The 27,408-nt window shown below is 40.7% G+C and overlaps 1 protein-coding gene across 4 annotated transcripts in view; it reads left to right on the forward strand.

The window, feature by feature from the left end:
* Window positions 1-27,408, forward strand: part of LOC131503591 (putative gamma-taxilin 2) — a 52,706-nt gene that overhangs the window by 16,099 nt on the left and 9,199 nt on the right. For 3 of the 4 annotated variants that reach the window (XM_058715058.1, XM_058715057.1, XM_058715059.1), the window contains exons 3-5: window positions 1,303-1,394; window positions 21,612-21,703; window positions 24,060-24,616. In XM_058715058.1, the coding sequence (XP_058571041.1) occupies window positions 1,303-1,394; window positions 21,612-21,703; window positions 24,060-24,153 (278 nt within the window). In that variant the 3' untranslated portion in view covers window positions 24,154-24,616. Of the gene's footprint in view, window positions 1-1,302; window positions 1,395-21,611; window positions 21,704-24,059; window positions 24,617-27,408 lie in introns of those variants that run through there. The other variant, XM_058715060.1, reaches the window with a different exon arrangement.

The raw sequence follows: 27,408 nt of genomic DNA on the forward strand, positions 1-27,408 counted from the left end.
CACCAATGTGTGTAAATTATAGCTTCAGGTTAAAATTGTTAAATAGTTTTAAATGGTTACAGTTTAAAACCTTCATAAAATTAGAGTTGACATGGACTGTTACTTCTTACACATTCGGTAATTGTATTCCCTCTGTATTTGTCCTTGAACAGACTGAGAAATGGTTTCACTACGGAAATTGTGTGTGCTATCATAGCAGAGTATTTTTTGAAGTCAGCCTGTTCCTCCTCCTCTTTCCCATGCATAGTTGTTTGTAAAATATTAAGGTTATCTAACTTAATTTAAGTTATTAAATTTAAGACAACTATTAAAGTTGTCTTCAGATTTTTAAAATGAAACGTCCTACATACAAGAGGGAACAATTCAGAAAATAAAAAGGTACCTACCCGCAGGGTACAGAAGGAAGCGTATCACTTAGTTTGAAGCACCCTTTGCTTGCCCCCACTTACCTCAGCTACCGCTTCTCCCTGGCACATTCTTCTCTGTTAAAAAAATTTTTTTTTTTTTATGTTTATTTATTTTTGACAGAGAGAGAGAGAGAGAGACAGAGCATGAGCAGGGGAGGGGCAGAGAGAGAGGGAGACACAGAATCCCAAGCAGGCTCCAGGCTCTGAGCTGTCAGCACAGAGCCCGACGCGGGGCTCGAACCCACGGACCGCGAGATCATGACCTGAGCCGAAGGCAGACGCTCAACCGACTGAGCCACCCAGTCGCCCCATCCCTGGCACAGTTATTAAAGTATCCTTGTAAAACTCCCCAAGGAAAGAGCTATTTTTTTTTTTCCACTTCTTTTTCTTGGCCCTAATCTTGATTAGCACCCAGAGTATCCTTGGTAAATCACCAGGAAACAGTCATAAGTCACATTGGTCACTGGAAAAAGTGTGTGTCCCTGTGGATTATGTGCGCTTTAGGTAGTCTTAAACTTCCTTGAATACTTGTACTTGGCTAGCAGAAAGCTTTTGAAGACATTCCTACCCTTTGTAAAATGTCTTAATCTGGAACCAGTGGCTAAGTTAGAGTATTTACACTTTCATTCAGTGGTGTTCTTACAGTGTCAGTGCCAAATAGCTGACCACTAGCAGTGTTAGTTATTAAGTGAAGCGATGTGGGGCAGGGAGGAGGCTGACCCCTTCTAATTAAGAATTTGAAAATAGTTTCACTGATTTACTGGTGAGCCTGTATCTAATGTCCCCTTAAATCATAATCTGGATAGCTGAACATAATTTTTATGTAGAATTGACAGATTGGATTAGTTTTATCCTTCTGGTACTTTTTTTTTCTCCATTCCTTTTGGACCATCAGGAAAAGAAGTGTTACTATTGATGCAAGCCTTAAACACTCTTTCAACTCCAGAGGAGAAGCTGGCAGCTCTCTGTAAGACATATGCTGATCTTGTGAGTATTAAGGGTGCAAAGCCCGTATAAAATATAACGAAAGGTGCGTGTGCCTGATAAGCTTATGAGATGTGATTTTGAATGGTTTTAAATGTAAAGTTGTTTTTCATTACAAAATTGAGGGTAAGAATCTAATTCCTTGAGACTTAGGTTGATTGTATGGCCTCATTTTATGGTATGCTTAGATATACACCATTTTAGTAGTCTCTGGGATGTGGAATAGCTTTCCTAAAACTCAGGCAGCTCTGGCATTCCTAGGTCAGCATTTCCATCATACGTTTAGATGCCTGACAGTTGGGAGGATATGATTTTCTATATGTAGATTAAGAAATTGTAGACCTGAAACACGGTTAGATTCAAAAGTATTTAACCATTTGACTGAAGTTGAGTGTTGTGAAGTAGTGTAGTAAAACAGTACTATTTCTCGGGAAAATATTTCCTTAGCATCCACTATATGCCAGGCACTGTATTTTTATTTTTATTTATTTTTTTAATTTTCTATTTTTATTGCATCTTCCAAAGAAACTGACTTGTATAAAGAGTTTGTTCTGGTCTGTGGCCCATGTTATTTCAAGTAGCATTCACCTTGGGTATATGGAAACATTCTCAACAAGGAAACTCTGCCATCAGTTTAAAAGTGAAGAATGCAGGGGGTGGGGGGAGGGGCGGCGGTGCACCTGGGTGGCTCAGTCGGTTGGGCCTCTGACTTCGGCTCAGGTCATGATCTCACGGTTCGTGGGTTCGAGCCCCGCGTCGGGCTCTGTGCTGACAGCTCAGAGCCTGGAGTCTGCCTCGGGTTCTATGTCTCCCCCTCTCTCTGTCCCTCCCAGGCTCGTGCTCTGTCTCTGTCTCTGTCTGTTTCTCAATAATACATACATGTTAAAAAAAAAAAAAAAAGTTAAAAAAAAGTGAAGAATGGGATAGGACATTTTGAAGAATCGTGGCAGGAATGTTTTAGAATTGTTGGTTCCAAGGTAAATGCGGAAATTCTCGTGGGTTGTGAAGTGTCTGTGTGAATTACCAGTGATGACTTTTGTCCATTCACATCTGTTTGAAAGCATCCGCTCTGTAGCATACACGTTACTCTTTTCTGAATTACTGACTCTAAGTATAGAGCTGGAACAATTGTACTTACTACCGCTCCAAGTGGCACAAGTATACCCCACTTAGCAATCTGGCACCTTCTGAAAATTGTGGAGAAGCAGGAATGGCCTAGAGCGTCTCTGAATGGCCTACACACGGTCCAGATGCAAAGATGGCAGCAATCAGAGTTGTTGGGGATTGCCACGTCAGGAAAGGCAAGAGCTACACATCTGCTCTGGGAAACAGCCAGATGGAAGCTTCTGCTTCTGGTCCTACAGAACTGCATATATTTGCGTATTTTAAAATGTGTTACCTGGGGCTGTACTCCAATTAGTACAGATCTCAATGCTCACTGAGATCCGCCTACATTGGGACCCCAACAGGTCTTGGCACACTGAACATGTGTGTTTATGAAGGGCAAAATAGGCCATTGACAATCCTGAAGGTTTGAGAGACAACCAAGACCTAGGGCATTGCTGAACTCCGCGGTTCCTCTTACTCAAGGCATCCCCTCAAAACTGGGAGGGGTGACTGCCTCAACTGTTGCATAGAAACAGACACAGGGAGTCTGGAAAAATGAAGAAAGAGTGGAGTGTGTTCCAGCAGAAACACCAAGATACAACCTCGGGAAAACAAACAAACAAACAAACAAAGCCTTAATGAAACAGAATAGGTAATTTCTCTGTTAAGTGTCCCAAGTGGTGGTCATGAAGGTGCTCACCAAACCTGAGAGAAGAATGGATGAGAACAGTGAGCGCTTTAACAAAGAGATCGAAAACACAAAAGAAAAGAAAAAAGAAAAAAGCCAAAGAGAAGTGGTCGAGCAGTGGAATGCAATTAACTGAACTGAAAAATACACCAGAGAGTTTCAACAGCAGACCAAGTGAGGTAGAAGAAAGGGTCGGTAAACTTTTTGGCAAAAGCAGTGGAGCTCACCATCAGAGAGCAAAGAGAAAATGGGAAAAAAGTGAAGATAGCTAAAGGGACTTACGGGACAACATCAAGTGGAGAACCAAGTGAGAAAGAGGAAGAAAATTTACTTAAAAAAATAGCTGAAAACCCCCCTAACCCGGGGAAGGAAACAGACCTTGAGATCCAGGAAGCACAGACCTTGAGATTCAGGAAGCACAGTTGCAAATATTATGAACCCAAAGACATCCACACTGAGACACACTGTACTTAAAACGTTAAAAGTTGAAGACAAAGATTCTTGTAAAGCAGCAAGGGAACAAAACCAAAACCAAAACCAAACCAACCCAATTTACATACAAGGGAACCCTGTTAGCCTATCAGCAGGTATTTCAGCAGAAACTCTGCAGGCCAGAGTCAGTGACATGATATACTCAAAGTTCTGAAAGGAAACAAACAAAACACTTGTGACTAACTAAGAATACCCACCAGGCTAACGCTGTTATTCAGAAGTGAAGGAGAGGTAAAGGATATCCTGGAGATGTGAAATCTAAAACTGTAAAAGGAAGTCCTTCAAACTGAAAAGAAAGGACACCAATCAGCAACACAACGTGGAAGTATAAATCATACTGCTCACGGTGAAAGGCTGTAAAGGCAGGGGCTTCATCACTTTAAACCTCGTTTGAAAGTTAAAAGGGAAAAGTGGTAAAACTAGCCATAACTACTACAATAATCACGGAGAGAACACACACGATAGAAGGTGTTTTTTTGAATGTGCCATAACATCCCGAAACATGAGCAAAGAATTAAAATGTAGAGCTTTAGAATGCATCCTAACTTAAGTTGTTACAACACAAAATAGACACACACACACACACACACACACACACACACACACACACACACACACACGATGTTATGCGGGAGCCTCTTGGTAATCACAAGACAAAAATCTGTGGTAGATAACCAAAAGACGTTGAGAAAGGAATGTAAGCATACCACTTAAGAAACTCATCAAACCCCAGAGAGCTGGACAAGAGGAAAAGAAACAGAGTAAGTACAAAACAGCCGGCAGCGAGTACAGACCTATCCATAACTACTCCAAGTGTAAAAGGACTAAATTGTTTAATCAAAAAAACATAGTGATTGAATGGACTTGGAAAACAACAGTCATCTATATGCGGCCTGTGAGAGAATGACTTAAGATGGAAGGATGCACACAGACCACAAGTGAAGGTATGGGAAAAGACATCCCATGCTTATGAAAACCAAAACAAAGCTGGGGTACCTATGGTCACATCAGACAAAATAACCTGACAAATAAAAACTGTGTAAGAACAAAGAAGGGCATATCATAATGAAAAATCCGTCAGTCCAGCAGAGGACCTAACATGTTTATGTATCTATGCACCCAACATAGGAGCGCCCACATAGAGAACACAAACATTAACAGACCTAAAGGGAGAAATAGATAAGTATACAATGACAGTAGGGGCTTTCATACCCTATTTACATCGATGGACCAATCATCCAGACAGAAAATCAGTAAGGGAATATTGACCTTAAACAGCACAATAAAACAAGCAGACTTAAAAGCTATATACAGAACATTGCATCCCAAAGCAACAGAACACACCTTCTTTCAAGAGCTCAAGGAACTTTCTCCAGAATAGATCCCATTAGGCCACAGCCTTGCCAATATTTGTTGTTTTCTGTTTGTTTAATAAGAGCCATCGTAATGGTTGTGAGATGGTGTCTTACTCGGTGGTTTTGTTTGCTTTCTGTAAGGATTAGTGATAGTGTGCATCTCTTAATGTGCTTATTGGCGATGTGTTGGTCAGCTCTGGAGACATGTCTATTCAGGTCTTTTGCCCATCTTTAAATTGGGTTGTTATTTTGTTCTTGTGCTTTAGGAACTGCCTATAAGTTGTGGGTGTTAATATCTTATGATACGTAATTTCACCATACTTTCTTCTGTTCTGTCACTTGCCTTTTCACTCCCTTAATGGTATTCTCTGATGCACAACATATTCAATTTTCATGAAGTCAAGCTATTTTTTTTCCCTTTCTGTGCTTTTGGCGTCAGTCCAAGAATCCCTGTCAAATACAATGGCATGAAGCATTTCCCCAAGTTTTCTTCTTCTTTTTTTTTTTTTTTTAATTTTTTTTGAACGTTTTTAATTTATTTTTGGGACAGAGAGAGACAGAGCATGAACGGGGGAGGGGCAGAGAGAGAGGGAGACACAGAATCGGAAACAGGCTCCAGGCTCCGAGCCATCAGCCCAGAGCCTGACGCGGGGCTCGAACTCACGGACCGCGAGATCGTGACCTGGCTGAAGTCGGACGCTTAACCGACTGCGCCTCCCAGGCGCCCCTCCCCAAGTTTTCTTCTAAGACATGTACAGGTTTAGGTCTGACATGTAAATCGGGATCCATTTTTTTCCCCCCAAGAGACATTTGGGATATAGGTTTTAAGATTTTTCCAAATACTTGCCTCGGTTTTCTCTTTCTTTTCTTCTCTTTGCTTTGCTTGGCTTGGCTTTGCTTTTCTTCTCTTTTCTCTTCTTTTTTTTTCTGTTCTTCTTTCATTTTTTTCTTTTCTCTCTCTCTCCCCTCCCTCTCTCCCTCCCTCCCTCTCTCCCTCCCTCCCTCCCTCCCTCCCTCCCTCCCTTCCTTTCTTCCCTCCCTCCCTGGGCTCTTTCCCTAGATAGGCAGTTGTTGAGAGTGCTGCTGCTATAAACATTTGGGTGCATCTGCGCCTTCGAAACAGCATTTTTCAGGGTAATGCTGGCCTCATGGAATGAATTTGGAAGTTTTCCTTCCGTTCCTACTTTTTGGAACAGCTTTGAAAGAAGAGGTATTAACTCTTCTTTAACTGTTTGGTAGAATTCCTCTGGGAAGCCATCCGGCCCTGGAATGTTTTTGTTGTGAGAGTTTTGACTACGATTCAGTTTCCTTACTGGTTATGGGTCTGTCCAAATTGTCTATATCTTCGGTTTCAGTTTTGGTAGTTTACATGTTTCTAGGAGTCTGTCCGTTTTTCCAGATTGCCCAATTTGTTGGCATATCACTGCTCATAATATTCTCTTATCATTGTTTGTATTTGTGAAGTACTGATGGTCATCTCTCTTATTTTATTCCTGATTTTATTTTTTGAGTCCTTTCCTTTTTATTTTTTATTTTTGTCTAGGGTTTATTAGTTTTGTTAGTTCTTTGAGAGAACCAGCTCCTAGTTTCGTTGATCTGTTCTACTGGTCCGTTGATCAGTCGATATCATTGATTTCTGCTCTACTCTGTATCATTTGCCTTCTTCTTCTGGTTTTGGGCTTTATTCACCGTTCTTTTTTCCAGCGCCTTCGGGGCCAAGTTTTGATTGTGTGTTTGGGGACTTTCTTGCTTCTCGAGATACGGCTGATTTGCAAACCTCTTAGGTCTGCCTTTGCTGCCTCCCAAAGGCTTTGGACTGCCGTGTTTTCATTTTCATTGGCTTCCCTGTATTTCTTTATCGTTTCGTAAATTTCTTGGTTAACCCATTTATTCTTTAGTAGGATATTCTTTAACCTCCATCTTTCTGAGGGCTGTCCAACTTGTTTCTTGTGGTTGATTACAAGTTTCATAGCCTTGTGGTCTGAAAGTATGGATGGTATGAGCTCAATCTTTTTTGCACATGTTGAGGGCTGACTTGAGACCCAGTATGTGATCTATTCTGGAGAATGTTCCAGGTGCACTCAAGAAGAATGTGTATTCTTCTGCTTTAGGATGAAATGTTCTGAATATATCTGCTGAGTCCATCTGGTCCAGCCTGTCATTCAAAGCCATTGTATCCTTGCTGATTTTGTGTTTAGATGATCTGTCCATTGTTGTAGTGGGGTATTTAAGTCCCCTACAGTCATGGTATTAGTATCCGTGATTTTCTTTGTTTGTTCTTAATTGGCTTACATGTTTGAGTGGTCCCACTTGGAGACGTAACTATTTACGATTGCTGGGTCTTCTTGATGGATAGACCCCTTAATTATTTGGTCTGCTTAGTTTGTCTGATACAGGTGTGGCCACTCCAGCATTCTGTTGATGTCCAGTAGCACGATAGGTGGTTCTCTATCCCCTCATTGTCAATCTTCAAGTGTCTTTAGTCTAAAATGAGAGTTGTGTAGGCAGCATTTGGATGGACCTTGTTTTGAAATCCGTTCTGATGCCCTGGGTCTTTTGATTGGAGCATTGGGTCCATTTGCCTTTAGAGTGGTTACCTTTACCTTTTGATTGGAGCATTGGGTCCATTACCTTTAGACATGAATTTAGTGCCATTGTGGAGGTGGTCTTTTTGGTGAAATTCTCTTGCCCTTTCTAGGTTTTGGTTGCTTTTGATCTGTTTTGTGGTTTGTTTGTTTGTTTGTTTGTTTGTTTTCTTTTACATTCTGTTCTGTTCCGTTTTGTTTCTTTCTACACTCACAGAGTCCTCCTAGAGACTCCTTGCAGGGCCCGTTTAGTGGCCACAGATTCCTTTAGTTTTGGCTTGTCCGGAATACTCTATCCCTCCTTCCATTCTGAGTGACAGCAGTTCTGGATAAAGCATTCTTGGTTGCGTGATTTTTCTGATTCAGCACGGTGAATGTATCCTGCCTCTCCTTTATAGCTGGCCAAGTTCCTGTGGACAGATATGCTGTAAGCCTGGCCTGCTTCCTCGTGTAGGTGAAGAACTGTTTTTGTCATGGCTGTTTCCATAATTCTTTCCTTGTCTGTGTGTTTTGTGAATTTGACTATGATATGCCTTGGAGTTGGTTATTTTGCATTGAATCTAATGGGAGTTCTCTGTGCTCCTTGACTTTGATGTCTGTGTCCTTCCCCGGATTAGGAAGGTTGTCTGCTACAATTTGCTCACATAAACCTTCTGCCCCTTGTTTTCTCTATTCCTCCTCTTGAACTTCTAGGATGTGAATGTCCTTCCTCTTTAACAAGTGGTTGAGTCACCTAAGTCTTGTATCGTGATCTTTTGCTTTTGTTTCCTACCTCTTTTGCTGCTCCATTATTTTCCATAGTCTTACGGTCTATATCACTGAATTGCTGCTCTGCTTTCTCCATCCTTGCCGTCATGACAGCCATTCCTGATTGCATCTCGGTATAGGATTTTCCATTTTGGCCTGATTAGCTTTTAGTTCTTTTATCTCTGCAGAAAGTGTTCCTCTGGTGTCTTCTGTGCTGTTTGCAACCCCAGCTAGTAGTCTTACAAATTGTGGCTTTGAATTCTAGTTCAGACATCTTACATGTATCTGTGTTGATTACGTCTTAGGTGTCATTTCTTCTCGTTTCATTTTGGGTGAATTCCTCCATCTTGTCATGTTGGAGGGAGAAATAAATTAATAACTTAAAGAGTTAAAAGTAAAATATTAAAAACAAAACAAAAATATCATTTAAAGGAAGCTAGATCCTAGGTATGCATCTGTCTGCATGTTAAGAGATGCTTGATAGAAAAGGGACTAAAGAGAAAGGAAAAAGAGCTAAAAAATTGAACACATTAAAAAGAATTTAAATAGTAAAGTCGAATAAAACCGTTAAAGAAAACAAAACAAATTTTTTAAACTTGAAAAAATTAAAAAAAAAATTGTTCCTTCTGTGTGCAAGAAAAAGGAACCAACATAACAAAAGAGAACAGAACACATCAGAAAAACAGAAGCAAAGAGAATGAACAGATGAAGAAGCGTAAGGAATGAAATCCGAGTGGGGTTGCCTCCACTTTTCCCTAGAACTGAAATTTTGCAGTACGCTATAGTCCACAGACTTGACCGGTGGAGGGATTTGTTCTGGTCTTCTGGGAGATGTGTCTGGAGGACACAGGTTGGTCAGGCTCGGGGCGGGGGTGGACTTTGTTTTCCGCTGGGTGGCGCTGCTTAGCTCAGTAGCGTTGATGAGTGTGTGTGGGAGGGGACGCACGCTAGAGAAGAAAATGACTTCACTCAGCTCTCCAGTCTCTGGAATGGGAATTTTGTACCCTCACGTGAGGAAGCACCCCTCCTTTGTCTCAGGCCTCTGTCCACTCCCTGCATCCACACTGTCTGTGTCCAGGCTGTCTGCCGGCCAGGCAGCACTTCCCTCCAGAGTTGTATCTCCGATGGGACTGTGTCTCAGAACCCCAGGCTTCAGAGATTCCCCCGGATTGGACACACGCCAGTTATCTGGGAGCAGTGGACAGGTGACGACTTGTCCCAGAATACAGTGGTGTGCCAGCACACCCTCAAAGGTTCGGATCACAGCACGCAGCTGGGGCCAGGTTTCCCCGCACTCTGGCGTCTTTGTCTCAATACCAGCAAATGAGGCAGCTCTCCTGGGCCTGTGGGGTCTTTTCCCGTGGGGAGGCCATATGGCCTCTACCAGATTCTCTCCACGCAGGGAAATTGCTTCTCCCCATGTGGCACGTGGACCCCGCAGGCCACGCTGCCTGCTCCTGGGAGATTCTCCCTACTTTGTCACCAGAGCACCACCAGGTACTGAGCTCTGAAACTTCAGACTCGTGCTCCACTGTTAACACAATCCTGTGCTGTTGAAATGCTCTCCTTTCCCCCCATCAGTGGTGATAGGGAACAGATTTGTTGTCCAGTCCTCTTTGAGTGTTTTCACCCTTTTCTCTCTCCCTCTCTCCAGCTACTTTCAGGGAGAGTTCTTTTCTTGCACGCTCCCGATGTCCCACACTCTCCCCCTTTTCTCTTTCCCTCTCTGCTCTCTCTCTGCCAGAATGGCTCCCTGCCCTCCATGGCTTTTCTCTACCCCGGTTTACTTCTTTGCACCACAGACCTGCCAAGTTCTGAGGCTCAAGGTATGCAGATTGTTTCATTAATCCTCAGACCAATTTTCCCAGGTGTTTACAATGGTTTGATGCTGATCTGTCTGCATTTCAGGGATGAGACAAACTCAGGGTCTCCATGCTGCCCTGCCATCTTAACTCCTCTCTGCCAGAATGCTCTCTTTATCCTTATATTTTGCAAGTTTCCCTATGATATGTCATGGTGTTGACCTGCTTTTGTTGATTCTGAGGGGAGTTCTCTGTGCCTTTTGGACTTGAATGCCTGCTTCCTTCCCCAGTAAATAAGTAGTTGCCAGGCATGGATGAACAGGGTGGGGTGTCAGCGGGTCCTGCCTCCACTGGCAGTGGCAGTACTGCTCTCTGAAGTCCCACCGTGTTGGTGCTGGAGGGGAAATGGCGCCACTGCAACCTCTCCTCCCTCCACTGGGGACTCTCACATCCCCCGCTGTGAGAACAGTGAGGCCCTCACAGAATAGTGAGGCCAGGCAGCACGGGGATCATGACCTGGGCCAAAATCAAAGTTGGTCGCTCCAAGGACTAACTCACCCAGGCACCCCTGTCTTGCTGAGTTTAACACTTTTTCTCTGTCCCTATTGTTTTGTATCTCTAATTACAGTACGTCTTGGTGTTGTCCTACTTTTGTTAATTTTGATGGGAGTTCTGTCGTGGACGCGCTGTCTTTTCCCTATCACTGAATGTGATGTTTTGTTTCCTCAAATAAATGTTCTCTCCTCTTTTTTCTCTCTTCTTCTGGGACTCCTAGTATATGAATGTTATTACATTTGATGGAGTCACTGAGTTCCCTAAATCTATCCCCACAATTCTTCTTTCTCTCTCTCCTCTGTCACCTTCATTATTTTCCATAACTCTATCTTCCGTATCACTTGTTCATCCGTCTGCTTCTTCCGGCCTTGTGGTCCTTCCATCTAGCCTGTTATGAAGCTGTTATTTTATTTTTTCATTTCTGAATGATTGTGTTATAACTGTTTTATCAAGGTGGCCTCCCTGATGTCCTCCTCCCTTCTACTAAAAGTTCTAGAAGAAATTGTTAATGTTTGTTTGTTTATATATTTACTTACTTATTTACTTCTTTATTTGAGAGAGAGAGAGAGAGAGAGAGAGAGAGAGAGAGCGCGAGCATGATCAAGGGAGGGGCAGAGAGAGAGGGAGACACAGAGTCCAAAGCAGGCTCCACGCTCCGAGCTGTCAGCACAGAGCCCGACGTCGGGCTGGAACTCACAGAGCACGAGATCATCACGTGAGCCGAAGTTGGACGTTTAACCGACTGAGCCACCCAGGCGCCCCTGATGTCTTCCATTGTTCTCTCAAGTCCAGCCAGTATCCTTATGGTTGTTGCTTTAAATTCTCCACCAGGCATGTTACTTACATCTGCTTGGGTTCGATCTCTGGCTGTGACCTTATCTTGTTGTTTCTTTGGGGATGAATTCCTTCTTCCTGGCACTTTGTCTAGGTCTCTGTCTTCTTCTCTGTGTTAGAAAAGCCTGATATGTTTGCTGTGCCCACAGTGCCCACAGTGCCCACACAGTGAGACTAAAGGCGTTATGAAGAGCCAGTCATATAGTGTGCGGGACTTCATGCTTCAGGGAATGTCTGTGGTGTATGCTTGGTGTGCTCTGCTGCTCTGCTGTGGCTGCTCTATCCCTCAGGCCAGTCATCTGCAGATGCTCTCTTTACCTGCAGTGGACAGTGTTGGGTCCTTGGCCAGAGTGGGGTAAGTTTTTAAGCAGGCATGGTAAAAGAGACCTGATGCTAGTTCCACTAGAACTGAAGTCCTGCACAACTCAATGGTCGGTACACGTGGGGTGTGGGGGATGTGTGCTGGTCTTCTGGGGGAGGCGCCCCCTGCACCGGCTCCTATGCACAGAAGCGGTGCCAGCAGAGTGCAGGGGGGCAGGACTCGGTGTTAGCAGGTCAGGCATCCACTGTGTGGGCACTGTGCTATTTACTGAAGTGGCTTATGGTGGGGGCGGGGGGGCAGAAATGGGACCTAGCCAGGTCCGTTGTTTCTGGAGAGAGGAGTTCATGCTTATGCTCTCAGGGAAGTCCCCCCCAAGAAGAGTGAATAATTTCCCCTCATGTGTCTAGGTGTCTTTCAGATTGCTGCTTTCTGTCTATTCCGCATTACTTGCCGGCCCAGAGGAGCACAGTGCATTTGGGGTTTACCCCAGCCAGCTCTGCTGACTTCTAAACTTCCAAACTTCAGGGTCCTGGTGTTGGGGAGATGGGCACCGGTCCTCTGGGAAAGGTTCTCGCTGTGCTGCGACAGATGCAGGTTTGGTACAGAAGGGCAGTCACACCAGAGCACAAGGGTGTGGGATTTGGAGCAAGCCTGCTGTGCAGTGTTGTGGTTAGCTGCCCTCAGGATGTGTCTCTGCACCTCCGCTCAGGAGCAGAGGAAATGGTGCCCACCAGCTCCTCTGTCTCCACAGAGGCAATGCCACGCCTCACAGATGTGTTCCAAAACAAACCAGCAGTCTCTCCCTGCCCACTGAGGTGATCCTTAGAACATGCCATCTGCCCAGAAGTTGTTTGCCTGTCTTCTCTCCAGGAGTAGGGCACTGTCCTCAGAACTCCATCCCAGCTATCCTGGGGACCTGTGAAACTCCAGGCTTTGAACCCCACTGTTTACAAAAGCTCACAAAATTCACCCCCTCTCGTTGTGGAGTGAGTGCCTTTGGGGAAATGTTCTTGTGTCTTCCCCTGAGTGTGCCTCTTTCTCACCCTTCTTTGTGACTAGGGTTCTCTGCACTCTGCAGCACCTGCAGTCTGTTTCTCTCCCAAACCATGTCTCTGCACTTCTTACCTTTCTTCGTGTGGCCTCTCGTCTCTCTCTACTTGTGGAGTTTGTTTCTGTCAGTCCTCAGGTCATTTTCGTGGGTACTCAGAATGATTTGATGGTTATCTAGCTGTGTTCGAGGGACAAAGCAAGCCTAGGGTCCTCCTACCACACCTCCGTCTTAGCTCCTCTGGGGTGGGTTTTTTTTTTTTTTTTCTTTTCTTTTCTGTTTGAGTGAACTTCCATAACATTGTTGGGGAGGAAGGAATTCCATGTCCCCTTCAAGATCCTTCTAGCTGGACTGTGAATCAAATTGATACGAGGAGAGTAACAGGAAAAAACATCAAATTCAATTTCATATACATGGGGACTCCACACCAACACAAAATTGAAAGACTGGATATATGTGACATACATCATTCTGCACTAAGGAGAAGCAGGTAGGAGTCTGGGCTTTCAAAGGGAAGGTGTGCAAATCACAGGAAAAAAGATAAAGAGTAGATATGTGTTAAGCAACTGTTTGCAGGGCCTCACACAGACAATGGGGCATAGGAATTTTAACAAAAAGGCTTTGCTGAATTCCTCCTTGTTTTCCCCTCCTTCAATCTCTGTCTTCCACCCCTTGTTCTTATCATAATGTAGTTATCTATGCAGATTGCTGCTTCTAGGAGCAGCTGCTACATCTCAGTTGTGTTGAGTCAGCTGAGGGAGACAAGAGGGTCAAAAACTTTTGCTGAGTTGGGACGCCTGGGTGGCTCAGTCGCTTAAGCCACTGATTTCAGCTCGGGTCACGATCTCACAGTTGTGAGCCTGAACCCCACGTCAAGCTCTGCATTGACAGCTCAGAGCCTGGAGCCTGCTTTGGATTCTGTGGCTGCCTCTCTCTGCCCCTCGCGAGCTTGTGCGTCTCTCTCTCTCTCTCTCTCTCTCTCTCTCTCTCTCTCTCTCTCTCAAAAGAAAAAAAAACATTTTAAAAACTTTTAGAAAAACAACAAGAAACTTTTGCTGAGTCTATTCGATTGTGACTGTTTTTAACTGGACATAATCTTTGTGCCAAAGTGGCCCATCTTGGGGCGTCCTGCCATTGGCCTCTACAGGAGTTTTCTATATGGTGAGTAAACTTAAGTGCCTTGTATGCAAAGTGTATGTGATATGGCTTACCATTTGTTTTCACATGACTGTCCCAATATTTCAATACAATAAGAAAAGACGAAAGAAAACTGAGAAAGTGAAGAGAAGAAAGAAAAAAAAAAAGCCTGACCCCAAACGAAAAAAATAAATGAAAAATAAACAAGAGACTATGAACCTGAGTTTAAATGAAAAAGTAAAATAAAATAAATAGGGAAGCCTGGTCTTATTTCCACCAGAACTGTGGGTGTCATTTGGACACTTGACTTTCAGTACACTTGGTGCTTGTGGGGTGCTGTCAGTGCTGGTCTTCTGGAAGACCAGCCTGCTGCCTCGCTCAGCATCAGTCTTGCCCCTCAGTTGACAGGCAGGGAGCAGCAGGTCCCTCATCCACTGGGGGCTGCTGTGCTGCTCTCTAAAGTCTGACCCTGTTTGTGTTCTGGCAGGCAATGGCACCACTCTAATCTCTTGCCTCATGGACAGGGGATCTTCCACTCCCGGCTCTTCAAATAGTCCTAACAGAAGAGCGAGGGCAGTCTGTTCACAGTGTGCCACAACTCTTCTGTGTTGTTGTTGTTGTTGTTGTTGTTGTTTTTGTTTTTGTGGGGGGGAGGTGTGTGGCTGGGATTCAGAACCCAAAGCCTTAATGGACCTGGTCTCACATGGATCCCCACTCCCTCCTGTAGATTAGAGCCTCTCCACACTGTCTGAAATCCTGCCCCTGATAATCAGTGCCCCGCCTGCACAGTGTGCGGAATCTATGGTGTAGCATTGCTAAAAGCGGCAAAACTTACATTCCCTCTGGATGCACCTCTGTCCCCTGCTGATGGACGGCTTTGTGCTGGGGCTTGGCAGGGTCTTTGGTCCTTGAGATAGTAATATACCCTGTTCCAAAAGTACTCCAGGAAGAGGAATGTTCTCTCCCAATGCACCCCGGGTATCTCTATACCATGCTATGTACCCTGGGACCATTTCTCTCTTCCCCAGGAAGCCACAGCTCTGCTCCTGAGAAAGTCACACACTTCCAAAACCTGAGTTTGAGTTCCCAATGCTGTTTGAAAACAAAACAAAACAAACAGCAAACAAACAAACACCTGTGGCCCTTTTTGTGTATTTTTTGCCCCCAGTCCCATGGTCAGAGAGGGTTTCCTCTTTTGCGAACTCAGCACCCCTCTTTTTCTCTTCGTTTCGTCTCTCTGTGGAAAGGGTTCCCTCCCTCCATGGCATCACCATTTCTCGTTCACCCAGTTCACTTCCATGCACCTCGCACCTCCCATGTTGTCTCCCTCTGACTCTGGAGATGGTTCTGCCACTCCACACACACACTGCAGATCGATTTCCTGGGTGTTCCTAGGAGTCGACCTCAGGAGAGCTGTGTTCGCCCAAGTTGTATCAGTTCTTTATATATTTCAGGTATTAACCCGTTATCAGATCTGTCATTTGCCCACATCTTCTCCCATCCAGTAGATTGTCTCCTGTTCCTTCGCTGTGCAGAAGCTTGTATTTTGTGATTATCTCAATAGTTTGTTTTGCTTATGTTTTCCTTGCCTCAGGAGACATGGAGGCAGTGTTGCTATGGTAGATGTCAGAGACATTTCTGCCTGGGTCCTGTTGTTAGGAGTGTTATGGTTTCAGGTCTCACACATACTCAGTCCAATTTCAGTTGATTTTTGTGTGTGGCGAAGAAAATGGTCCAGGTTCATCCTTCTGCACGTTGCTGTGCAGATTTCCCAGAGCCATTTGTTTTTCTTTCCCCCCCTGAATATTCTTTCCTGCTTTGTGGAAGATTAGTTGGCCGTATAGTTGTGGGTCTATTTCTGGGGTTTCTGTTCTGTCCTGTTCATCTGTGCGTGTGCGTGTGCGTGTGTGCGTGCGTGCGTGCGTGCCTGTGTGTGTGTTTTGAGCCAGTACCAAATATTTTAAATACTTCAGCTTTGTACTATATCCTGAAATCTGGTATTGGGATGCCTCCTGTTTCTACATCAATATTTATTAGGATTTTTTTTTTTTTTTTTTTTTTTTTTGTCTATTCAGGGTCTTTTGGGGTTTCCTACCAATTTTGGTATTATTTGTTTTAGTTCTGTGAGGGCTACTGTTGGTAGTTTGATGGGATTGCATTCAATGTGTAGACTGTTTTGGGCAATATGGGCATTTTAGCATGAATGTCTTCCAATCCATGAATATGGAATGTCTTTGGGAATGTCTTTCCATTTAGTTTGTGTCATCGTCAATTTATTACATCAGTGTTTGACAGTGTTTCAAGTAGAGATGTTTTACCCTGCATGGTTAAGTTTATTCACAGGGTTATTTACATAGTTATTTTTTGGGTAAGATTGTAAATGGTGTTACTTCCTTAATTTCTCTTTCTGCTACTTCGTGTTACTGTAAAGACTCACTTCTGGTATCTGCGTATTAATTTTGTATCCTGCCACTTTCCCTAATTAGTTTATTACTTCTACTATTTACTTATTTATTTTTTTGGCCGAGTCTCTAGGATTTTCTATGTATAGGACCTGTCATCTGCAAATCGTGACAGTTTAATTTCTTCTTTTCCAGCGTGGATGCCTCTCATTTCTTTTTCTTGTCTGATTTCTGTGGCTAGGCGTTACAGTAATCATTGATAAGTGGTGAGAGTGGACATCCTTGTCTTCTTCCTGAGGTTACTTGAACTTTCAGCTATTCTGAGTTAATTATTGCGTATGGTGTTAAATGTCCAGCTTCATTCTTGTTTTCGTTTCTTCTTCTTCTTCTTCTTTTTGTTTAATGTGGCTATTGTTTCCTCAGCATCTTTTGTTGCAGGGGCAGATTTTTGCCCTCCGAATGGCTCGGCACCCTTTGTGGAAAATCATCTGAAAATGTGTTTGAGAAATTATTTCTGTGCTCTTACTTTCATTAATCTTCATGTTTGTCTTCATCCCAACACCACATCATTTTGATTATTGTAGCCTTGTTTTAAGTTTTAAAGTCAGGAGGTGTGAGTCATTCAACGGTTTTTTTGTTTTGTTTTGTTTTGTTTTGTTTTGTTTTGTTTTGTTGTTTCAGTATTTGGCTCTTCTAGTCCCTTGAGATTCCATATCATTTTAGAATGGATCTTTGCACTTTTGTAAAAAAGACACCCCTGGTAACTTGATAGGGACGCGTTGAATCTGTAGATCACTTTGGTAATACTGTCTCCTTAACAATGTCCTGATGTTAGTATAGGCATCCCATTTGTCTTTTGGTACGTTTTGTATGGAATATCCTTTTCTACCTGTTTTTCTCTACCTGTTTGTATTTTGGACCTAAAGTGAATCTCTTGCAGGCAGTATGTAGAAGGACCATGTGTTGATTTGCTCATTGAGTTACTTACTAGCATTTTTTTAAATTGAGATATAAGTGTTATAACTTGTACAACCTAATGATTAGATACCTGTACACAATGGAAAGTGATCATAATAAATCTAGTTAACATCCATCAACACACATAGTCACAAATTTTATTTGTCTTCTGATGGGAATTTTTAAGATCTTCTGCCTTGTCAGCTGGCAAAGATACGGTACACTATTTGTCATTACCTGTAGTCAAGATACAGTACATTACATCCTCTGGAGTTATTTATGGAATAAGTGGAAGTTTGTACCGTTTGACCACAGTCACCCATTCTTGGCTCCCCCAACCCTGATTCTGGCCACCACCAGAATTTGTGTTGTTTTTGTTTTAGGACCCACGTGTTGATCAGATCACATAGCATTTGTCTTTCTCCGTCTGACTTGTTTCAGTTAGCGTAATGTCCTCAGGTTCCATGCATGTTGTTGCCAACAGCAGCATTCCCTTACATTTTTATATCTGAATAATATGCCTGCCCCCTCTCATTGTGTGTGTGTGTGTGTGTGTGTGTGTGTGTGTGTGTGACTTTTTTATCCATTCATGAATTAGTGGACGCTTCGTGTTTCCCTTTGTTAGCTACTGTAAATAATGCTTTAGGGTACATATATTGTTTAGTTTGAATGCTCATCTCCTTCCCAAAAGACTTACAAGTGGAATATGGAAGTTCTACTACCTTTCATTTTCTGAGAAACCTCGAAAGTAATCACCATAGTGGTTCTCTGGTTCTGTGTGTATTTTAGGCTTGTACTGTTTCTGTTCTTGTTCCACTGGAATTTGGATGGGGATCTCATGACTTGGTAGATTGCCTTGACTAGTATGCACATCCTAAAAATGTTCATTCTTGGGGCACCGGGGTGGCTCAGTCGGTTAAGCATCTGACTGCAGCTCAGGTCGTGATCTCGCCGTGTGTATGAGTTTGAGCCCCATGTCCAGCTCTGTGCTGACAGCTCGGAGCCTGGAGCCTGCTTCAGATTCTGTGCCTCCCTCTCCCTCTGCCCCTCCCCTGCTCACGTCCTGTCTCTCTCCCTCTCACACACAAAAATAAATAAACATAATTTTTAAAAATGTTGATTCTTCTACCCTCATGAGCATGGAATCTCTTTCCATTTATCTGTATCTTATTCATTTTTTTCCCATTGGTGTCTTATAGTTTTCAGTGCAGGTCTTTCATCTCCTTTAAATTTAAATTTATTCTGAGATATTTTATTATTTTTAGTGTAACTGTAAAAGGGGTTGTTTTCCCAATTCCTCCTTGGATAGAAAGAAACACAGCTGATTTTGGTATACTAATTTCACAGTTTGTAACTTTACTGATTCAGGTATTAGTGCTAGAAGTTTGCTGGTGGACTCATTAGGCTTCTCTATACATACGATATAATGTCATCTGTAATTAGAGATCCTTACTTTTTCCTTTCCAATTTGGATTATTTTATTATTATTTGTTTTCTTGTCTAATTGCTTGTCCAGGATTTCTGATAGTCTATAGAGTTAAAAGTGGTGAGAGTGGGCATCCTTGTCTTTTTCCAGATCTTAGAGGAATAGCTGTCAGCTTTCCACCCTGGGCTATGATGTTAGGTGTGGGCTTGTCATGTATGGTCTTCATTGCAATGAGGTGTCTTTCCTGCAAACCACTTTGTCAGGAGTGTTTATCTCATAAATGGATGTTGATGTTTCTGCATTTGTTGTGATGATCACACGATTTTTATCCTTTATTTTATTATCGTACTGTAGCTTTGATTTGTGAATGTCAAACCATCCTTGTATTCTTGGAATAAATCCCACTTGATCATAGTATATGTTTCGTTGATTGTATCGTTGAATTTGGTTTGTTAATATTTTGTTGAGGAGTTTTGCATCTCTGTTGCTCAGGGATATTGGCCTGTGATTTCCTTCCCTGTTTTGTCCTTGTCTAGTTTTGCTGTCACAGTAAGACTTTGCCTCATGAAAAGGAGATTGGAAATGTTCCCTCATCAGTTGTTTTTTTTTTTTTTTTTTTTTTTTGAAAGAGATTGAGGTGTATAGGGTTAATTTTCTAAAATTTGGATTGAATTCAACGTTGAAGCCATGGGTCCTAGAGTTTAGTTTGTGGAGAAATTGTTAATAACCGAGTCAGTCTTATTATTTGAAATTTGTGTTTTCGTATTTTCTGTTCCTTTATCATTGTGCTCTTGGGTTATCTTTTCTAGGAATTTATCCATTTCTTCTAGGTTGACCTATTCTTTTGCTCTACAATTGTGCATGATAGTCTCATAATCCTTTGTATTCTGTGGTATGTGTTGTAATGTCTCCTTCGTTTCTGGTTTTATTTGAGTTCTGTAGTGTACTTGGTTAGTGTAGCTAAATTTGCCATTTGTTTTTAAGAACATTAGCTGTCCCTAATCTTTTCTACTGCCTTTGTAGTCTCCATTCCTTTTAGTCCACTCTGATCTGCGTTATTTCCTTCCTTCTACTAACTTTGGGCTTTGTTTATTCCTTTTTTCCCTAGTTCCTTGAGGTATAAAGTAGGTGGTTCACTTGGGCTCTGTGTCTTGATATAGGTATTTATTACTATGAACTTCCCTAGTAGGAATGTTTTTGCTGCATCAAATTTTGGTATGTTGTTTATCCACTTTAATTTGTCAGAAGATTTTTTTTTATTTCTTTAGATTTCTTTGTTTATTTGTTTAGATTTCCATTGGTTTTTCACTTTGTGATGTTTAATCTCCACACATTGGTGAATTTGGTTTTCCTCTCTCATTACTTTGTAAATACATTGTGCCGCTTCGCTCTAGCCTACACACAGTTTCTGCTGAAATGTCTGCTGATTGTTTCATGGGGATTCCCTTGAATCCCCATACATACAGGGTGTTTTTGTGTGTTTGTTTTTTCACTTGTTGCTTTTAGACTCTCTCCTTGTCTTTAATTTGAAAGTTTATTTATGTTTATCGGATGGGTCTCTTTGAATTGTTACTTGGAACACTGCCGGCTTTCTGTATCTGGATGTCTATATCCTTCCCCAGGTTTGGGAAGTTTGGAGCTGCTGTTTCTTCGATATGTTTTCTGCCCCTTTCTCAATATCTTCTCCTCTGGGACCCTTATTATGTGAATGTTGGTGAGCTTGATGTGCCTTAAAGCTGTTTTTAATTCTGTTTTCTTTTTGCTTCTCTGATTGGGTTAGCTATCCCAGGAAAGACTAAATATAGAAACTTATGTTGATTCTTACATAATTATACCCCTTTTCGGTTTGAAGTGCAGTGTTTGATCTAAAAAGGATCATATTACACCTTCTGTCTCTCTTTTGATGTCATAATATCAAAGAGAAAACAAACTTTTTGTTAAGCTCAGCTTTCACTTGGCAGCTATTTTCTTTTATATGTTTTACTCTATTGAATTTTATTATGAAAATGCAAGATTTTTCCATAAGCCTGAAATTTCTGATGAAATTATTTGCATTTTAAAAGTGCTAAACTCTTATTGCTTAGGGATAAAAATGATTTAATTAACTCTTTGACAGATTTGGTAAGTCTAATAGTTGAGAGACTAGCTGTTTTTAGGAGAACTTTATGTATGCTGACAGTAAGCTCCTAGCCTGTTTCAAACTCCTTGAAAAATAAAACACAGAAAAGCTCCTTGAAGCATACTTGGGAAATATGTAACTACTAAGTGTAATTAGAACCTGCCTACTTTATTTACACTACAGTTTTGAACAAAATAAAAGTACACACATACACCCTTCATTGTAATGACTTAGCATTGAACTTATTTCCTTGTGAATTTTCTCTGTGCGATGGGTTGTTCCACACAAGTTAGCAGTATTTTTCGTGTAATGAAATGTTGGTTGAATTGAAATACCACTTCTAAGAATCTTTTTCTAATATAGTTTGTATTTTATATCAGGCTGCTGCTGCTTCTTTTTTTTTTTTTTTTTTTTTTCCCCCTGTATTTATGTGTAAGCAGGGGGAGTGTTGAGAGAGGGGGAGTTGGAAAATCCCACTGGGGCTTCATCTCACAACCACAGTATCATGAGCTAAGCTCTTACCAGGCGTCAGAGGCTTAACCAACTGAGCCACCCAAGTGCCCCAGACTTGTTTCTTTTTATAGACAGTTTATCTAATAACATCATGAATATATGTATATAAGTATATTAATTATTGTCTTCAGCTAAAATCAATGAAACAGATACGTTTGGTCCTGGAGATGATGATGAAATCCAGTTTGATGATATTGGAGATGACGATGAAGACATTGATGATGTAAGTAGTGGATAAAACCTTGTGTTTATTGTTTCTTTTATTTATGAATTACATAGAAAGAAACCTTTAATCTGGGAATGTTGAACACTTAAATTCGGTATCTTGTTGAGATCACTCCTTTCATTTGAAAGTTCATTAATGTTCTGAAACCATCTAGTTACACATTTCTTTTCTCTGAGAAACCTTACAGGCCTTTGAAGCATTTCTTTCTGAAAAGAGCAATATTATTTCCTCTAACATAGATACTTCATGATGATAACTTGCTTTAATGAGAGGTAACTATTAAGAAATGTAGCAGTTTTGAGAATGTACCTTCTCCTAGATGAAATACTAGCATGTAAAAAGAAGAGTCTTGTTTGAACCAGCTTGCTGAAGCATTCAAATTGCAATATACTTCAAACCGGAGGTCTGTTGTCAACTTAATGTATTGGGATTACAATTTTATCACGTATCAGTGTTTTGTGGTACGTGGTTATTTCTCTTAGTGATAAAGCAGTTAGAGCAATAAAAGTAATGAATGTCTCACTGTTTTGCTGTGACTGTATGCAAATAAAATTCATCCTGATTTTCTTGGCATGTGTGGATGAAATAATTGGCATGGTGATATATCTTAGATTTCTATCAGGCTTAGACTTTTTTTTTTAATACCTCTGTAATAAAAAAGTAATTCAGAGACCACAAATCCAAAAATATTAGTGTTAAGTCTTGGATTTAATACTTGGAATTTAAAAATGTGTAGAGCATTTATTCCTGTCAAATACTGTGCAGCACAATTAGTAGAGTTGTTCAGAAATACAAAGCCAGTCTTTGGTAAGTGTAAGTTGAGCACCACACATGATGCTGATGCTGCTGTCACGTTGGTAATCATTGATCTAGATCGGGGATTTCCAGATCTTTTAATCACCATCAAAGCCCTTTATTTTATTAAGAGCATTTTCAGACATTCAGAGAAGTTGGAAGTTTTTGAAGTGAAACGAACGCCTTTACATATAGTACCAAGATTAGACAATTTACATTTTTCTATACTTGATCTACCAGACCAGTCCTTCTATTCAGCTACAGATCCATATTATTTTTTAATATAGTTCCAAATCATTTAGATTATTCCATGAATTGAAGAAAATTGAGTACATACCTCCAGTGTAGCTTTTTACCAGATTTTTTTTTTTTTACCATGTATTTATGCATTTTTAAACATACAGTACTATTTAATGAAAGTTGTATACATTTTAGGGGCACCTGGGTGGCTCAGTTGGTTATGCGTCCGATCTCTCAGTTCGTGGGTTCTAGCCCCACATTGGGCTCTGTGCTGATGGCTCAGAGCCTGGCGCTTGCCTCAGATTTTGTGTCTCCCTGTCTCTCTGCTCCTCCCCTGCTCATGCTCTCTCTTTGTCTCTCAATAATAAATAAACGTTTAAAAAAATTTTGAAAAAGTTGTATACATTTTAAAACATACCGGGGCGCCTGGGTGGCGCAGTCGGTTAAGCGTCCGACTTCGGCCAGGTCACGATCTCGCGGTCCGTGAGTTCGAGCCCCGCGTCAGGCTCTGGGCTGATGGCTCGGAGCCTGGAGCCTGTTTCCGATTCTGTGTCTCCCTCTCTCTCTGTCCCTCCCCCGTTCATGCTCTGTCTCTCTCTGTCCCAAAAATAAATAAATAAACGTTGAAAAAAAAAAAATAAAAAAAAAAAATAAAAAAAAATAAAACATACCTAGAAGTAGGAAATAAAAAAGGATGAAGAAGAACATATTGTTAAAATTTTCTTTATGTACCTTATTTGTGGACCATGAGCCAGAGTATTCTTATGACTAAATTAATCCTCTGACAGTAGGGTGATTATTTTCTGTGCCAGAACTTAATGTAACAATTGCCTTGTGCATTAAGGACAGATATGAACTTTTTGACAGCTGAGTTAGGTTCAAAGGCTAGGTAGGAGCTGAAGTAGAAGTGTATGTGAATACGAAGAGGATATTTTGGCTTAGGACCAGACTTTCCTAATTTTTAATTTTTAAGGTACTTACAATTTAATTTTTAATGTAATTTAATTTTTAATTTTTAAGGCGCTTATACTTCCACATGTGTGTTCCCACTCTCAAAATGTAAGATCTCAAGCCACCAGCATGAAAATAAAGAAGGAGATTGTAAATGTCATTGAGAATAATTTGCGTAACATAACATTCTCAGAGAGTTCATAATGACTGCAACAGACAGGAATTGAGAAATACCTAGTATATAAAATTTTTCATTCAAAGGCTTTATATTTCAGATAGTATAAAGGGTCCTTATTATGCAGTAGACTATTTATTGTATTATAAGAATTAGTTTTCAGTGGATTTCATGGTTTTTTTTCACTTACAGATCTAAATTGAACGTGGTTTCTGAGGATTGTTCTACAATTTGGATTTTGGCTATCACACCTGTTAAAAGAAGACTAAAACATCATTTAGTATGAATGTATTTTGTTAAGACATGCTGATTTATTTTCATTGTTTAAAAGGATTATATTTCTCTAATAACTGATTTAGCTGAATTTTTTAAGTGAAATTTTATTGTTTGGATATAATGGAACTTAGGGGGAAAAGACTGTAATACCTGCTGTTAAACAGTAGAAAGAAACGAAGAAGAAGTGTCTTTTCCACTGTGACTATTTTACTGTAGTTAATAGGTGTTTTGAATAAATTGCCTTATCATCATAGGTTTTGGTAAACCATGTTCCAGCTAGTATGTTAACAGAATCTTTATGTATATTCGAGTTACCTAGATGTTCTGTAAGATTTTTGATATAATTTAAGGAAGGTGGAAGTCCACATTTAAAGTCAAGAAAGGGGGCTATTTTCATATTTATGTGGCCATGTGTATTTCATTCTAAGCTTGATAACTTACACATTATTTTCATCATTTTATGTTGCCACCATATTTTTAGGACATCGGTTTAAATAACATTTTTCAATTTGTAATGTTAGTAGTTGCAAAAATTCAGGGCTAGGAAACCTGGTTATCTTTATATTTGAAGTATTGACATATAAGTTGGTAGTGTTTTTGCTTGATATTTATAGAAAATTTTTCAAATATGATAGCTCTGATTGTGAAATAAGTAGGATATTTCTTACACAGGAAAGGTTATGTTAACATATGTGATTTATTGTCAAAGTCATATGCATTGTAACTCATAATTTTGGACTTTATGAGCAATTAAATTACAATGTATAATGAAAAACTAATTTTATAGTAACTTCCATAAAGTAAGTTTTTCTTAAAGTATCCCTTAGCTGGGGTAGCGGGAACCACCACTGAGAAATACAATAAAATGTGTTGTTGAGTGTATTTTTCCTTGCTTTGTTATTGGTGTATTTTATTTTATGTAGCAACTTCTGTGTGTATTTTAGTAGGAGTTTAGATCATAATCTTTCTATTTGACCTTCTGTTTATTTCAGAGTTATCAACTGTAATAAGGTGAAATTAAAAGCGAGGCTAGTTACCCCTACCACTGTTAAAGCTTACACCACATTAATGGAAAGGATTCATCAGGTAGTTTGTAAAGCATAGTTATTTTCCCGAGGAGTTTTTAGCAATGAGTAAATACACTTTCAACTGGTTTCAAAATTATAAATATAACAAATAGAGAGGAGAATAAACTTTCATATTGTTTCATCTCACTTTGCCATAATTTTACTTCCTAAATGTTACAACTTGAGCCAAATCTGATGCCAGAATACATACATAGTTAAATCTAAGAATAAGAAATGAAAATGCACAGGGGCGCCTGGGTGGCTCAGTCGGTTAAGCGTCCGACTTCAGCTCAGGTCACGATCTCGCGGTCCGTGAGTTCGAGCCCCGCGTCGGGCTCTGGGCTGATGGCTCAGAGCCTGGAGCCTGCTTCCGGTTCTGTGTCTCCCTCTCTCTCTGCCCCTCCCCGTTCATGCTCTGTCTCTCTCTGTCTCAAAAATAAATAAACGTTAAAAAAAAAAAAAATTAAAAAAAAAAAAAAAGCAATGAAAATGCACAAATGTAGTTCATGGTTCTTTTCTGTGAAGTTCCTGAACATTTATCTAGGTGGAATGTGTCTGAGACTGAGGAATTGTTTTTAATACTGTAAAGAAAATACCTGTGAAGAATTGAGTTACGAATTGTCTTCCAAGTAATCAAAACTTGCCTGATATATGTAGCCTTTTATACATTAAAGGATGCTATTGAATTTACATATTCCTCAACATTCTGCCAGGAATGTCAGAACCTTCATATGTGATGCAGTTTGTGTTAAGTAGAGAGCCACTCAAAACATCTTTTTTCTTACTTGTTCCTGTAACAAATATAGTTTGTCTAAAGATTTTCCTTATGTAAATTACACTAATATTTGTGTTTGCTATGGCCTGATTGTTATGGTCTGATTGTTATGGTCTGATTGTGCAGTCCTTAAAATTCTTCTGTTGAAACCTTAACATGGTTAAGATGATGATGGTATTAGGAAGAGTGTCCTTTAGGAGGTATTAGGGTCAGTGTTACAAAGCAAGTTTCAGAAGGCGCTCAGCAGAACACAAACAGGAACGACTGGCATGTGCATCCTGGACTTCCAGTATTCACAGCTGTGAGAAATAAAATTCTGCTGTTACAAGCCATCCAGTCTGTAGGATTTTGTTATACCCTGAAAAGACCAAGATTCTGATGATACAGAATTTCTTTCTTGCTGGTGGGGAACAGTCCAGCTTAATGTTTCATCTTGAAGAATACAGAATCATAATTAAACCGTTAGTTGGATTAAAGTTGTAGCTCAGGTACCGGATTCCATGAAAGAGTTTTCCATTTTTTTGTGATGTATTCTTGATGAGTGTTGTTTATAAACCTATCTTTCATCTAGACTATACAAATTGTCAGCATACGACTTCAAAGTACTCACATAATACTTTTTATTTTTGTAGGCTCAGTAGTGGTTCCCCATTTTATTTCTGACTTTAGAAATTTGAGTCTTAGTTCTTTTTTCTTAGTCCATACAGCTAAAGGTTAGTCAGCTTTATTGATCTTTTAAAAAAAAAATGTTTGTTTATTTTTGAGAGAGAGAGAGAGAGACAGACAGACAGACAGACACTCAGCACAAGGTGGGGAGGGGCAGAGAGAGGGAGACACAGATCGTGAAGCAGGGTCCAGGCTCTGAGCTGTCAGCATGAACCGTGAGATCTTGACCTGAACCCAATTTGGATGATTAACTGACTAGGCTACCCAGGTGCCCCAGTTGATCTTTTTGAAAACCAACTTTTGGTTTCAGTGATTTTCTCTATTAGTTTTTTTCTCTTTCACTTAACGCCTAATCTTTATTTTCTTCTTTGTAGCTTTAGGTTTTTCTTTTTCTGGTTAGTTAAGGTATAAAATCAGATCATTGATATGAGACCTTTTCTGCTTATTATGTTAAGGATTTATAAGTAAATTTTCCCCCTTTTACTGATTTTGCTGTGGCTTGTATGCTGTAGTTTCACTTTAATTTGTTATTAAGTATTTTCTGTTGTGATTTGTACTTTGATCCTTTGGTCGTTTGTGTGTGTGTGTGTGTGTGTGTGAAGTATTATGGCTTTCTTAATGTTTATTTTTATTATTTTTGTTAGAGAGTGCACACAAGTGGGGGAGGGGCAGAGAGAAGGGGGAACAGAGGATCCGAAGCAGCTCTTACCTGACAGCAGCAAGCCTGATGCGGTGCTTGAGGCCAACGTGGGTCTTC

This window comes from Neofelis nebulosa (assembly GCF_028018385.1).
Source record: "Neofelis nebulosa isolate mNeoNeb1 chromosome Y unlocalized genomic scaffold, mNeoNeb1.pri SUPER_Y_unloc_2, whole genome shotgun sequence".
In the NCBI taxonomy this organism is placed as follows: domain Eukaryota; kingdom Metazoa; phylum Chordata; class Mammalia; order Carnivora; family Felidae; genus Neofelis; species Neofelis nebulosa.